The sequence below is a fragment of the Chelonia mydas genome, chromosome 13, assembly GCF_015237465.2.
Source record: "Chelonia mydas isolate rCheMyd1 chromosome 13, rCheMyd1.pri.v2, whole genome shotgun sequence".
Lineage (NCBI taxonomy): Eukaryota > Metazoa > Chordata > Testudines > Cheloniidae > Chelonia > Chelonia mydas.
This window is the reverse complement of record NC_051253.2, coordinates 32,214,524-32,228,134: the sequence shown is the minus strand read 5'-3', so window position 1 is coordinate 32,228,134 and position 13,611 is coordinate 32,214,524. Positions and strand designations below refer to the sequence as shown.

General features: G+C 54.6%; 1 protein-coding gene across 1 annotated transcript in view; it reads left to right on the top strand.

Moving 5' to 3' along the window:
* The first annotated feature begins 6,386 nt into the window (after window positions 1-6,386).
* Window positions 6,387-13,611, top strand: part of LOC122462647 (von Willebrand factor A domain-containing protein 5A-like) — a 59,982-nt gene continuing 52,757 nt past the window's right edge. Inside the window, 5 exon segments of the mRNA XM_043526755.1 lie at window positions 6,387-6,502; window positions 8,253-8,333; window positions 8,508-8,622; window positions 8,896-8,999; window positions 9,001-9,058. Of these exon segments, the coding sequence (XP_043382690.1) occupies window positions 6,387-6,502; window positions 8,253-8,333; window positions 8,508-8,622; window positions 8,896-8,999; window positions 9,001-9,058 (474 nt within the window).

Sequence of the window (13,611 nt, the reverse complement as noted above, 5' to 3'; positions counted from 1 at the left end):
GTGCTCAGGGAGGAGGCGGAGCAGAGGTGAGCTGGGCCGGCGGGAGCTGCCACAGGGGGGACGCCTCAGGGCGGAGTGGGGGGCGGGGAGCTGCCGCAGGGCTCCGAGCGGGGGGAGGGCGAGTGAAGGTATCCAAAGCTACTGGACATCATAGAAGTCAGGAAACCAGAAGTAAATTGGGCTGGAGCCAATGGAGGCCAAGTTTGTACATTGGCTTCAGGAAATGTTGAAAGAGATCATGGAATATGGTAGAGGGAGGGAGGTGTTATCGTGATCAGCCAAAGAACCCAGGCATATTGGGATAGATAGATTTTATCCACCCCTAAAACATAACTGAGGGTTTAATTGGCAGCAGAAGATATTATGCAGGCCCTCCACACTAGGGTAAGTTTTACCAATAGACTACATACTACTAGGGCTCCCATTCTGCACAACTGTACTTTATCTTATCACATTGTACATAAGCTACAGTCCATGTTGCACACAAGTGATCCAAAAAAATGAAAAAAATTGCCCTTGCTAGCTTATGATGCTTTATTATAGCTTCCCAGAATGTTACCCGACAGAGTATTTCTGACATCCTTTATTCATCAGTTAGGTATTTCTACTGCTCTTAACACTATAGCATTTAAACCACCACTAAGATGCTAGACAACTCCCCTTTGACTCTACAGTTCCAGGCTATTATGGTTCGTTTCTCTATTTCTCAAGTTTTTACTACATTGTGGAATCTTTTCATGATATACTGTACATCAAGGAGCCTTTGGATAATGGGGTGTTGGAGTGTCTCCTCCTGGAAGTGCCATGTAGATCATTATAAATCTTGAGGATTCAAAGGCCACTTCTTACAAGATTTGGGCACGGGGGATAAAATTATGTCCCTCATTCTTGGTACATTGCAAGTAACTATGTGACCTGCTGCTCACAAACCAGGAAGAATTAGCAGTGGAAGCTAAAGTGGATGGGAACGTGGGAGGCAGTGACTCTGGACTTCAGAAAAGCAGACTTTGACTCCCTCAGGGAACTGATGGGCAGGATCCCCTGGGAGAATAACATGAGGGGGAAAGGAGTCCAGGAGAGCTGGCTGTATTTTAAAGAATCCTTAGTGAGGTTACAGGGACAAACCATCCCGATGTGTAGAAAGAATAGTAAATATGGCAGCTTGGCTTAACAGTGAAATTCTTGCTGATCTTAAACACAAAAAAGAAGCTTACAAGAAGTGGAAGATTGGACAAATGACCAGGGATGAGTATAAAAATATTGCTCTGGCATGCACGAGTGAAATCAGGAAGGCCAAATCACACCTGAAGTTGCAGCTAGCAAGAGATATTAAGAGTAACAAGAAGGGTTTCTTCAGGTATGTTAGCAACAAGAAGAAAGCCAAGGAAAGTGTGGGCCCCTTACTGAATGAGGGAGGCAACCTAGTGACAGAGGATGTGGAAAAAGCTAATGTACTCAATGCTTTTTTTGCCTCTGTCTTCATGAACAAGGTCAGCTCCCTGACTACTGCACTGGGCAGCACAGCATGGGGAGGAGGTGACCAGCCCTCTGTGGAGAAAGAAGCGGTTCGGGACTATTTAGAAAAGCTGGACTAGCACAAGTCCATGGGGCCGGATGTGCTGCATCCAAGAGTGCTAAAGGAGTTGGCGAATGTGATTGCAGAGCCATTGGCCATTATCTTTGAAAACTCATGGTGATCGGGGGAAGTCCCAGACGACTGGAAAAAGGCTAATGTAGTGCCCATCTTTAAAAGAGGGAAGAAGGAGGATCCTGGAAACTACAGGCCAGTCAGCCTCACCTTAGTCCCTGGAAAAATCATAGAGCAGGTCCTCAAGGAATCAGTGCTGAAGCACTTGGAGGAGAGGAAAGTGATCAGGGACAGTCAGCATGGATTCACCAAGGGCAAGTCATGCCTGACTAATCTAATTGCCTTCTATGACGAGATAACTGGCTCTGTGGATGAGGGGAAAGCGGTGGACGTGTTGTTCCTTGACTTTAGCAAAGCTTTTGACACGGTCTCCCACAGTATTCTTGCCAGCAAGTTAAAGAAGTATGGGCTGGATTAATGCACTATAAGGTGGATAGAAAGCTGGCTAGATTGTCAGGCTCAACAGGTAGTGATCAATGGCTCCATGTCTAGTTGGCAGCCGGTATCAAGTGGAGTGCCCCAAGGGTCGGTCCTCGGACTGGTTTTGTTCAATATCTTCATAAATGATCTGGAGGATGGTGTGGATTGCACCCTCAGCAAGTTTGCAGATGACACTAAACTGGGAGGAGAGGTAGATACGCTGGAGGGTAGGGATAGGATACAGAGGGCAGTAGACAAATTCGAGGATTGGGCCAAAAGAAATCTGATGAGGTTCAACAAGGACAAGTGCACTTGTCCTGCACTTAGGACGGAAGAATCCCATGCACCGCTACAGACTAGGGACCGAATGGCTCTGCAGCAGTTCTGCAGAAAAGGACCTAGGGGTTACAGTGGACGAGAAGCTGGATATGAGTCAACAGTGTGCCCTTGTTGCCAAGGCCAATGGCATTTTGGGATGTATATGTAGGGGCATTGCCAGCAGATCGAGGGCTGTGATCGTTCCCCTCTATTCGACATTGGTGAGGCCTCATCTGGAGTCCTGTGTCCAGTTTTGGGCCCCACACTACAAGAAGGATGTGGAAAAATTGGAAAGAGTCCAGCGGAGGGCAACAAAAATGATGAGGGGACTGGAACACATGACTTATGAGGAGAGGCTGAGGGTACTGGGATTGTTTAGTCTGTGGAAGAGAAGAATGAGGGAGGATTTGATAGCAGCTTTCAACTACCTGAAAGGGGGTTCCAAAGAGGATGGATCTAGACTGTTCTCAGTGGTAGCAGATGACAGAACAAGGGGTAATGGTCTCAAGTTGAAGTGGGGGAGGTTTAGGTTGAAAAAGATTTTCCTAATATCCACTAGGAGGGTGGTGAAACACTGGAATGCGTTAGGGAGGTGGTGGAATCTCCTTCCTTAGATATTTTTAAGGTCAGGCTTGACAAAGCCCTGGCTGGGATGATTTAGTTGGGGATTGGTCCTGCTTTGAGCAGGGGGTTGGACTAGATGACCTCCTGAGGTCCCTTCCAACCCTGATATTCTATGAACTACTCATTGATGCACATGATGTGACTGCTTTGACAAATTTAGATTAAAGTCGAGATGGTGTCTCAGCTGTCCAATTCCTGGATATACTCCTTTGTAGATTTATTTAGAAAAGTACTGTAATATAATAGTCTTTGTCCTTACATCCTTTCATACCAAGGGTCTGAAACTAGTCCTTAAATCAATCTCATAACACTCCTAGAGGTTAGGTATCCTAGCTAGTCTATAACCAGGTAGACAGACACTGAATGGTGGTCACATGATGTGACCACAGTCAAATCGCTTAAGTTGAAAAAAGTGGGGATTAAAACCAAGATTTCTTAACTCTCTCACTACAACTCTGACCACTACAGCACATGCCTTCCAAAACCAGTACTGTTTTATTCTGACTTGGAATAGGTCGATAATGTGCATGATTTGGATTGGGCAGTTTTATTTCTACCTACCCTATGACAGATCCTATGTGGATTTTTTAAAGATACTTTAACAGTCTTATGCTCACATATTGATGTTGAACACTTTCCAATGGCATATATGTATTTTTTTTTAAAAATAAATAAAACTATCCCTCTGCATAACTAGGATAAAATTACTTTTCTAGCATAAGCACAATCAATCAGCACTCGGTATATTAAAAAAAAAAAAAACCACCAAACAGCAGACATATGAAGTTACAACAATTACACTGACAAATTCCAGCAGTATGAAGTAGTATTTACAGTACTCTGCTAACCAGCCATGAGTTCAACTCTTGTAACACAATTCTGAGGTTAGGGAAACTGACATGACACCTTCTCAAGGAAAGGAGACTGTAAGGTTAATAGATTCCAAATGTTTGAAATGCAAGATGTTTTCACTGTGGCAATATCCTGCTCGCCACTGTTATTTTAGCCCATCCTAAAACATGACATGATGCACAAAGGTAAGTACTATATTTTTATAGCCAAATCTTCTCTGTGCAGATAAACGTGTGATGAATAGACATCAGTAAAGGAGGTAAAATGTCCTTGTTTAATTCACTTTAAAAAGGAAGAACTGTAATGATTTTTTTAAAAATAAGAAAATGACAAAGTGGAGGCTGTTGGTCAAAAACCAGAAGTAAAGAAGCCTCAGCTAAATCCACTAATTGCATGTGAGACAGACTGCCCTTTAAAATTAAATTGCTTTCCCTGTAAATGTTCAAAGTTAGGGAACTCAACAAGCCCAGTTAAAAAATAAAATAAAATATGTGTAACCCTTCTATCAGGCCGAGTAGATAGCAGCAAGGGCCGGGTTCAGTACACAGGGGTTCCCTCTCAACAAAACAAATGCAAAACCGGCTCAAGCCCCCACCCAGTTACCTGGGAAAATCTTACACACACACACCCCTGGGCGCCTCAAAGAGGCAATACTTCCCCTCTCGCAAGCACAGAGTCTCGGTGTAGCAGAAAATCTTTAATAACATGAGGTAAACGGCATCAGCATTAAATTGGGAAAACACCACAACTAGGGTTCATCAACCAAACCACGAGCAAAGACCCACCCCAGCAGATTGGGTCAAGTCCTTTCCCTCTGGTTCTTGAGTCCAACAAGCCAAACATCTCTTGAGTCCAGCAACCCAAAGTCCCAAAAGTCCAACAACCCAAAAGCCCAGCCCCAGAGTTCAAAAGTTCATTTGCAGAGTGTTACTCCCCAGTCTGGGTGAAAGTAAATGTGTGTGTGTGCATGTGTGCAAGAGGTAAGGGGCACCTTACATGATCCGAAGCGGACTGCCCCGCAGCTCCATAGGGCTTCACTCCGATCCGCTCAGCTCCGCCCCGTCCCACTCCACCAGCTGTCCCATGAACAGCTCCGCTTGCCGTCCCACAAGCAGCTCCTGCCATCCCGTGAACTGCTCCACCAGCCAGTCCATGGGCCGCTCCAGCAGTCCCACAAACTGCTCCGCTCCAAGCAATATATCTTCAGGCTCCCCCCTACTTAACACAGTGCTCAGTAATTTTAGCTCTTTAGTGATTTCAGCTTGTAGTAGTGGGAGCCTCAGTGCTTGTACACCATAAGCCCAAAGTGAATTCAGCTCAGCACCTATAGCTGGACTCTTAATAGGCCAAAATTAGCTTTGATATTCTACAGTAGAGAGAGAAGGGGGTACAATTGCTGTTTCAGGCCCTCACAAAATGCCCACACCACCAGGTACTAACACCCACCCCCAGCCTCTCTCAATTCACTGAGTTTTGGAACCCATGTCCCTTGCCTAGCGAGTGCTACTTAGTTGATGGCAAGTCCCTCCATCATAACAAAAGGGCAAGTACAGTTCCACTGTCCTTGACTCACATAATCAGGATAGCAATGTATTCTTCCTGCCCCAATAACAGAGACACTGGGGATCCCACAGCAGCCAAAGTGACCATTTGGGCAGCTATGGGCTCATGCTAGGCAGGGTGGGTGTGCCTATGCAAATGAGATCAGCCCCCAAAGTTCTTTCCCACAACTTGTCACAACTCACCACTAGATGTCAGGGTGGAGCTCATCCTGACTCTGCTTACATATGAATCAACGTAATACAAAACTTTTATCATGTAACATCTCTTTTCTAAGTGCATTGTGTGCATATTTTCAATTTTATCTGCACACATACATTTTAGAGTCTTTAAATGCAAGAATTCTTTTTAAAATATGCCAAATGGATATTCCCCCTTTTGTCACTTGTTTACCAAGGTTGTGCTATTTCATGATCATAAACAAAATTTCCTTAAAATATTATTTTCCACAAAAATGGATTGTTATAGCAGCAGACATATTGTATACTGCCTCTCTGCTCAGATAGCTACTGGTGGGATTACTATTCTTTCCTGTGACCAAATATACACATTCAGCTACTAGAGACAAGCCATCTTTCCATGTCCCCAGGCCGAGGGGCGGGGAGCTGCCACAGGAGGGACACCTCAGGGCGGAGCAGGGGGGAGCAAGGTGGAAGTTTCACTTAGGGCGTGAAACATCCTTGCACCAGCCCTGCTGGCTGGGCCCTTGGGGGTGACTCCGTCCATCTGTCCAACCCCAGGAGACCCTGGTCCTGCTTTTAAAGAGTTTGCCCCTGGACTGTTATTTCAACATCTATGGTTTTGGGTCTCTCTTCGAGTCCTTCTACCCGTGAGTCAGGAGGGCAGGGTGGGGGGGCGGTATGGGTTGGGGGAAGGGCTGGCTGGGGTCGGGGTGTTCCCGGCTCCAGCTGTCCCGCCCCCTGACCCCTCGGCACCCCCCTCAGGCAGATACACCCAGCAGACCATGGCTGAGTCCCTGCAGCTCATCCAGAAGCTGCACGCCAACCTGGGGGGCACTGAGATCTTGGCACCGCTACGAACCATTTACTGCAGCCCCTGCCTGGATGGGCACCCACGCCAGGGCACCCACGCCTGGATGGGCACCCACGCAAGGCAGCTGCAGGGTGTCCTGGGGCAGAGTGGGGAGGTCAGAGAGGAGCTGAGAGCCCTGGGGGCAGCCGCAGGGCATCCCGGGGGCTCCGACACAGGCTGGGGGAAAAGGGGTCAACCGCAGGTTGTCCCAAGGGAGTGGAGAGGGTCTGAGGGGACAGGAGGGCAGCCACAGGGCGCCCCGGGGTGGTCGGAAAGGGGCTGGGGGAGCCGAGGAGGGTTGGGGGGTCTCAGAAGGAAATGGAGCCGGGGGGATAAACTCAGGCACTTTCAGACCAGAAGGAACCGTCCTGATCATCTCGTCTGGCCCCAGCCCCTTGCCCTCACCCCATCCCACCCCCGTGACAGCTGTAGTCCCTTGCCCCTCTCCCCCCTGTGGCAGCCCCTTGCTCCCCTGCCCCCCATGGCAGCCCCTTGCCCCTGTCCCTCCCAAGACAGCTCTTTGCCCTCCCCTCACCCCCCCTATGGCAGCCTCAGTCCTGCCCCCCTTGGCAGCCCCAGCTCTTCATGCCCCCTCCGTGGCAGCCCCAGCCGCCATGACAGCCCCCCAAGACAGGCCCAGCCCATCGTGTTCCACCCCCAAGCCAGCCCCCATACTCCCCCCCCATGCCTGCCCCGTGACATACCCAGCCCCTTGGGGCCCCCCATGCCAGCCCCTTGTATTCCCTATGCCCCCCCCAATGACAGCCCATCCCTCTCCTCATGCCCCCCATCACAGTCCCAGTCCCTCGCCCCTCCAATGACAGTCTCTCGCCCCACTCTTGACAGGCTCAGCCCCTATGGCTGTCACCAAGCCCCCAAGCCCTGAGGTACAGAAGTTGGGTCACAGAGCCCCCCTAATTACTCCAGGGCCCTGGCTGCCAAGGGAGATGAACCCCCTAGGGTCTCTTCCCATCTGAAGCACGAAAGTCCCTTCCCCACCCCTCCGCCCCACATGTGGGGGTCGGTGAGCCCCGAGCATGGGGGTGAGACCCTCCAGCCAGCCCCTGGAAAGGATTCTCTGCAGTCACGCCAAGCCCCCCCCCCCCCCCCCCCCCCACATAGTGCCCTGTCCCTAGCCGGGGGATGGTTGCCCTCAGCTGTCACTATGGGCCATGCACCATCACAGGCGCTTCCGCACCTGGCCTCCCAGATATGGCTCACCCCCCCCCCACCCTCTGACACTCCCCTTGGGAGGCTGTTCCGGGGGGTGGGGGAAGACCCTCAGAGAGGAGCCATGGGGGCAGCTGATGGGTGCTTTGGGGGGGGCTCAGGGTGAGACAGGGGCTGATGCCCCAGGGGGCGTAAGCAGGACATGTCAGGCAAGAGCTGGGGCAGGGCACCTCTGTATAGAGCTGGAGGGCAGCTCTGGGTGCTGCGCCCAGCTCTGGGGGCGCCCTGCAGCCGGGGGCAGAGAGGGCATGTTGTGGGGTCAGAAGGGAGCTCCCAGAAAGGTGCCCACAGCAGTTGGGTGGGTTAGTGTCTCCAGGGGCCGGGGAAGAGGTGACAGATGGGAGTTGGGGTCACAGTTAGAGACAGGGAAGAAGGTCGGGGTCCCTGTCTGCCACCCCCGCAGGGGAGATCTCTGGGAGAGGAGGGAGGGAGCTATGGGGGGGCTGGGGGTCTTTGGGAGGGGGGTCAGTGGGGCAGGCTCTTGGGGGGCTGTCCCCATTCCCAGGGGGAGGGGGTGTCTCCAGAGGGATTTGGGATCCCTGGTTCTGACTGTGTCTTTCCCCTGCCCGCTGTTTGTTTTCACGGACGGGGAGGTGGGGAACACCGAGGACGTCATCACCAAGGTGCAGCGTCACTGGGAGGCCCACAGGTAATGGGGCACCTGCCCCCCCCAGCGCTCTTCCAACCCTGCCCCCTACTGGCCCCCCAACTGTTCCCCCAAGCAAACCCCAACCCTGCCCCCCCAGCCCCGTGCTCCAGCCCTGCCAGCCCTACTGGCCCTTCGTCAACTGCTCTGACCCCCCTGGACTCTGCCACCCTGCAGGTGCTTCTCCTTTGGCATCAGGGCTGGGGCCTCCACGGCTCTGATCAAAGGCATTGCCCGGGCAGCAGGGAGCAGCGCTGAGTTAATCACGGGCCAGGACCGCATGCAGCCCAAGGTGAGAACCCAGAAGTCCGGGCTGCCCCCTCCCCCTCCTGCTCTAACCCTCCAGACCCCACTCCCCTTCCAAAGCCAGGAGAGAACCCAGGAGTCCTGGCTCCCAGCCCCCTGGCTCTAACCCCTAGACCCCACTCCCCTCCCAGAGATGGGAGAGAACCCAGGAGTGTGGGCTCCTCCCCGACCCTGCTCTAACCCACCAGCCCCCACTCGTCTCCAAGACCAGGGATCGGACCCAAGCCTCCTGGCCCCAGTGTGCCAGTCTCTGCCGCAGGCACTGCAGTCTCTGAAGCGGGCCCTGCAGCCGGCCGTGACCGGGATCTCGCTGAGCTGGGATCTGCCCCCCGGGATGGAGGCGGCGTTGCTGGGCCGGCGCCGAGGTGATCTTCCCTGGGCAGCGGTGCCTCATCTACGTCCAGCTCCGCGGGCAGCCCCAGGTGAGAGAGCAAGGCCCCGGCCCCCCTCCGAGGGCGTCCCCAGGACTCAGGGTCAGTGACTGATTCTGGAACCTCCCACCCCATCCTGTGTGGTAATGCTGATCTGTAATGATGGCCTTTGGGCTGGGGGTCTCTGTGCTACCCCAACTGAGTTGATCTCAGTCAGGATCGTTAACTCTGGACCCTACTGATGGCCAGTAGGCTGACTAGGCAGCCCCCCAGCTACTGTTAGTTGGGCGTATTTACCCCCTTGGTTTTGTAACCTGGGTCTGGGGGGTCCCCAGGCATCTTCTCCCACCTTGCACTCCACCTCTGACCCCCTTTTTCTGCCTGCAGCCGCCAGGCACTGTTGTGGGGGGCGTTACCCTGCAGTACCACATCCAGGACCAGACCTACAAGGGAGACGCTGCAGTTCCCCCTACAGCCACAGGATGGAGATAGGTGACAGCAACACTCCCATGGCCCCCATTACTCCCAGGTAGCTGGTTCCTGCTCCCCACATCCCCACCCCCAACAGGACAGGAACAGGAGGGGACCTACCTCAGCTCACAGAGGGAAGCAGGAGTCCTGGTTCCCAGTCCCCCTGCTGTAACCACTAGACCCCACTCCCCTCCCAGAGCCAGGATAGAACCCAGGAGTCCTGGCTCCCTCCCCCCCACTCCAATACACTATCCCACTAGCCCCTGCTCCCCTCCCTGCATGGCTGAAACCCAGGCGTCCGGGGCTCACCCCATGACTGTCTGTCCCCAGTACAGGCTGCCCGTTCACCGGCTGGCATCCAAGTCGCTGCTGCTGGAACTGGAGGGGGCCGTGGAGGCCAGGTCGGAGGGGGACCGGTGCCCGGCGCTGGAGACCGGCCTGAGCTCGGGGGTCGTCTGCTCCCTCACGGCCTACGTGGGGGTGGACACGGAGCAGGGGCAGCCGGTGCAGGGGCCGCTGGTGAGACAGGACATCCCGCTGGCAGGTAACCCCGGAGGGGTCGGGGATCCTGGCATCGGGGTGGGGGGGAGGGGGCTCGGGTGGGAGGGGAACCTGGGGCTGGGGTGTGTGTGTGTGGAACCTGGCACTGGCAGGGGAATTGCGGGAGGGATCCCAGCAAGGGTGATCCCAGTGTTGGGGGGGGGACCTGGATGCATGGGGAGGCATCATGGATATGGGCTAATGTCCCTTTCCCCCCTCCTTGCCCCAGCTACTGTGTGGCTCTGCTGGACCCTCCCTGCCCCCGAGGGTGAACCCAGTGCTCCCAGCCCCAGGGCAGGAGGAGAGCAGCGGGCGCTGGCCCGGTGAGATGGGGGGCAGCCTGCGGGGCCTGGCTCCTGCCAGCTGGGAGAGCGGGGCCTGTGGGGTGGACAGGCAGACGTACGGACAGACCCAGAATCAGAGACCCAAACAGACAGGGGCAGAGACCGAGAATCAGACAGATGGACCCAGATGGGAAGACGGAGACAGACAAACAGACCGCATGAGACAGGCAGACTGACCTAGACAGAAGCAGGGACCAGGGGGCAGGCATATTGCTGGCATGAGCAAGCCTGGCTATCAGGGGCCTCTTGTCCCCCAGCGTCCTGCCCTCATCCATGGGGCGCAGCACCCACCCCCCACATCCCCTGGGGCTGGAAGAGGGGTCCCAGCTAGGGGGAAGCTGCAGGGAGCAGCTGTATCCAGGGGGTCCCAGCCCGGGGGGAAGGGGCTGGGGGGGATTCTGACTCTGAGGGAGCTAAGGGGAGAGGAGGATGGGGCTGGGTGTGGGTGGGGTCCCAGCTGGGGGCAGGGAGGAGGGGTCCCAGTGACGTGTTGGCTCTAGGTGCCGGGGGGAGCGGGGGGAGGATTTCGCTTCCATCCCTTAGCTTGTCTCTGTCTGTCTGCATGTCCACCTGTCTGTCCATCTCTCTGACCGTCTGGTCCCTAGAGTTCGATTTGATGGCAGGCCATTTGCTGTACATTGCGCCGTGCGCCTTCACCGGAGTTGTTCGCCTGGCCGAAGGCAACCAACGCTGCACCTCCTTCACCTTGCGCAAGTGTGACGAAGTGGGACTGTTCTTAATGTTTCGTCTGAATACTGTAGGGGTGCCTCAGTTTCCCCTACACATTTCTTAAGTCTCTAGGTGGTGGGATAAGGGGGTGTATTGTTGCAGAGCAAAGGGCCAGTGTACACAAATGGCCGACACTCTGTCTCCTGGCAATTGATGGCCTGGGACCTTCCCCCCCCTTCCCCCCCCCCCCACAAGGTGAGAGCTAAAGGGTTGGAGAACAAAGGAATCAAGTGACCTCCTGGCCCGGGAAAGGGACAAAGCCCAGAGGAGGGGGGGCCGGAGGGTGAGTCAGTTTGGGGCTGGCTGGGGACATGGAGTGAAGTGCAGACTTGGTTGTCTGGCTCATTGCCCCCCAAAATGGACCCGGCTGAGGGGTCCTGTTCTCTGCACCTACAAGCTCTGTTTTAGACCATGTTCCTGTCATCTAACAAACCTCTGTTTTACTGGCTGGCTGAGAGTCACGTCTGTCTGCGGTGTTGAGGGGCAGGACCCTCTGGCTTCCCCAGGACCCTGCCTGGGCGGACTCACTGCGGGAAGTGCACGGAGGGGCAGAGGATGCTGAATGCTCCGAGGTCAGACCCAGGAAGGTGGAAGCTGTGGGAGCTGTGTGTCCTGCAGACGGGCTGCTCACAGAAAGGAGGCTCCCCCAGAGTCCTGCCTGGCTTCGTGGGGAGCAGATCCAGAGCATCGCCCAGGGACTCCCTGACAGCGAGAAGCTCCCAAAGTCCAGCACCAGCCCTTGCCTCCCTCGGAAGTGCCTGTCCTGGTTCTGCTGCCTCCCAGAGCTCATCCAGGGGGCCCCCGATGCAAGGGCAGGAAGTCCTGCAAACACGGTGCCCCCCCGGAGACCGCACCCCAGGAAGGTAAGTTGGGAGACGGGGTTGGGAGTCAGGACTCGGGGCGGGCAGCAAACGCCAGGATGACACTTCCTTGGGTCTGAGACAGACGTGCCCTGACGGTCCCGGAGCTGGGCAAGTGTTTAACGGCTACACAGAAAGTGAAGGAACTTCCTGGGCAAAACAGACGCTGGGGGAGGTGGAATCCACAGCTGGGTTTTTTAAGTGTCGTGACGCAAATTATCTTGCAACAAAATAAATAAAAAATAAGGAAACTTCCAGGCAAAAAACTGTGTGAAACTGGAATTTGGGTTGTGAGTTTATATCGCTGAGCTGGGGGGGGGGGGGACGGGAAGAGGGGGAGGGAAACTGGGCAGGGTGTAGGGGGGAAATCAGTCATTTTTTAGTAACAGAAATGTCACTGAGCAGTTTTCTCTGAAATGGACACACAGCTAAACTCCCAGACAAAAATACCTTGTGAAGCTGGGCCCAGGCTTGGATGTTTGTACAGGTGAGTTCAGGGGCACAGATCGTGGTCGGCACAGTCTGGTTTCTAAACGAAGAAGCCCACGAAAGGCAGAAATTTTAAAGTTAAGGCTACCCTTAAAACCTGAATTGGAAGAGTCTGGAAATACAAAGTTGCTGTAGCCCAGGTAAGCTTAACTCTGCCCCACAACCCTGGCCCAGGTATGGCTATAATATCGTATAGACTCTGTAACATCCCATCTCCCCTACACCCTTAGATGCTTGTGTGTTTCCCCGGACATAGGTTTGTTTCACAGGTTGTAGTGTGGGGTGGTCCCGGGGTCAGATTGTGTTTGAGAAATACCCTGGGGTAGTGGGATTAATAGCGGGGGCTGGGACATTCACAGGGGTCCAAGGGAGTTTGGTTTCCAACTCCAACTGCAAATTAATTGTCATCCCATAGGTGCAGGAAGGGGCAGAGTTAAGGGTGCTGAGAAGCAGGTAAAGGACGCCCATGGATGAGGCAGAGTTAAGGATGCACGGAGGCTCACAGTTAAAGTTGTAGGCTGTCCTTCAGCCTGGACAAGCCATGTCACTCTTCTGTAACCATGTCCCAGCCCCATCTTCCCACATCTCTCCCTAGAGCGGGCACCAGAGGAGTCTTCCCTGCTGAGGCTGGTGTCTCTGCAGAATGTCGACGGCTCATGGGACCTGGACCCCTGGCTGGCCACCGTGCTGGGGGTGAGTTAGACCGATGCCAGGGGGAGGATGCCCAGTCAGGTGAGTGTGGGAGGGGACAGGGACAGACGAGAGGAGGAGAGAGCTGGGGCTCAGGTGCCATGAGTTGAGCCTGTTCTCTGCTCCCAGATGAGACTGGGGGTGACCCAGGCTGGGGGGGGTGGGTCTGAGGGCAACTGGATCAAATGACCCTTGAACCTGGAGCCCAGTGGGTGAGATGGGCCCAGAGCAGGGGGCCGGGAACCCCCAAAAAGGGGGTTGGAGCATTGGATCAAGAGGCCCCAGAGCTGGGCATGGTGGACATGGGGAGGCCCAGGCCAGGCCCTCTCTGAGGCTGTCTCCCTATCCCCTGGGCATGGCACTGGGCATCTGGGTAGGGGGTCCATGGTGCTAGAGCTGGGAACCCTCTGAGTCTGAGGAGAGAGCGCTCGACTGGGGGGTTCCCAGGGCAGGGGGATGGGGACAGCGCTGGGGGGGTCCC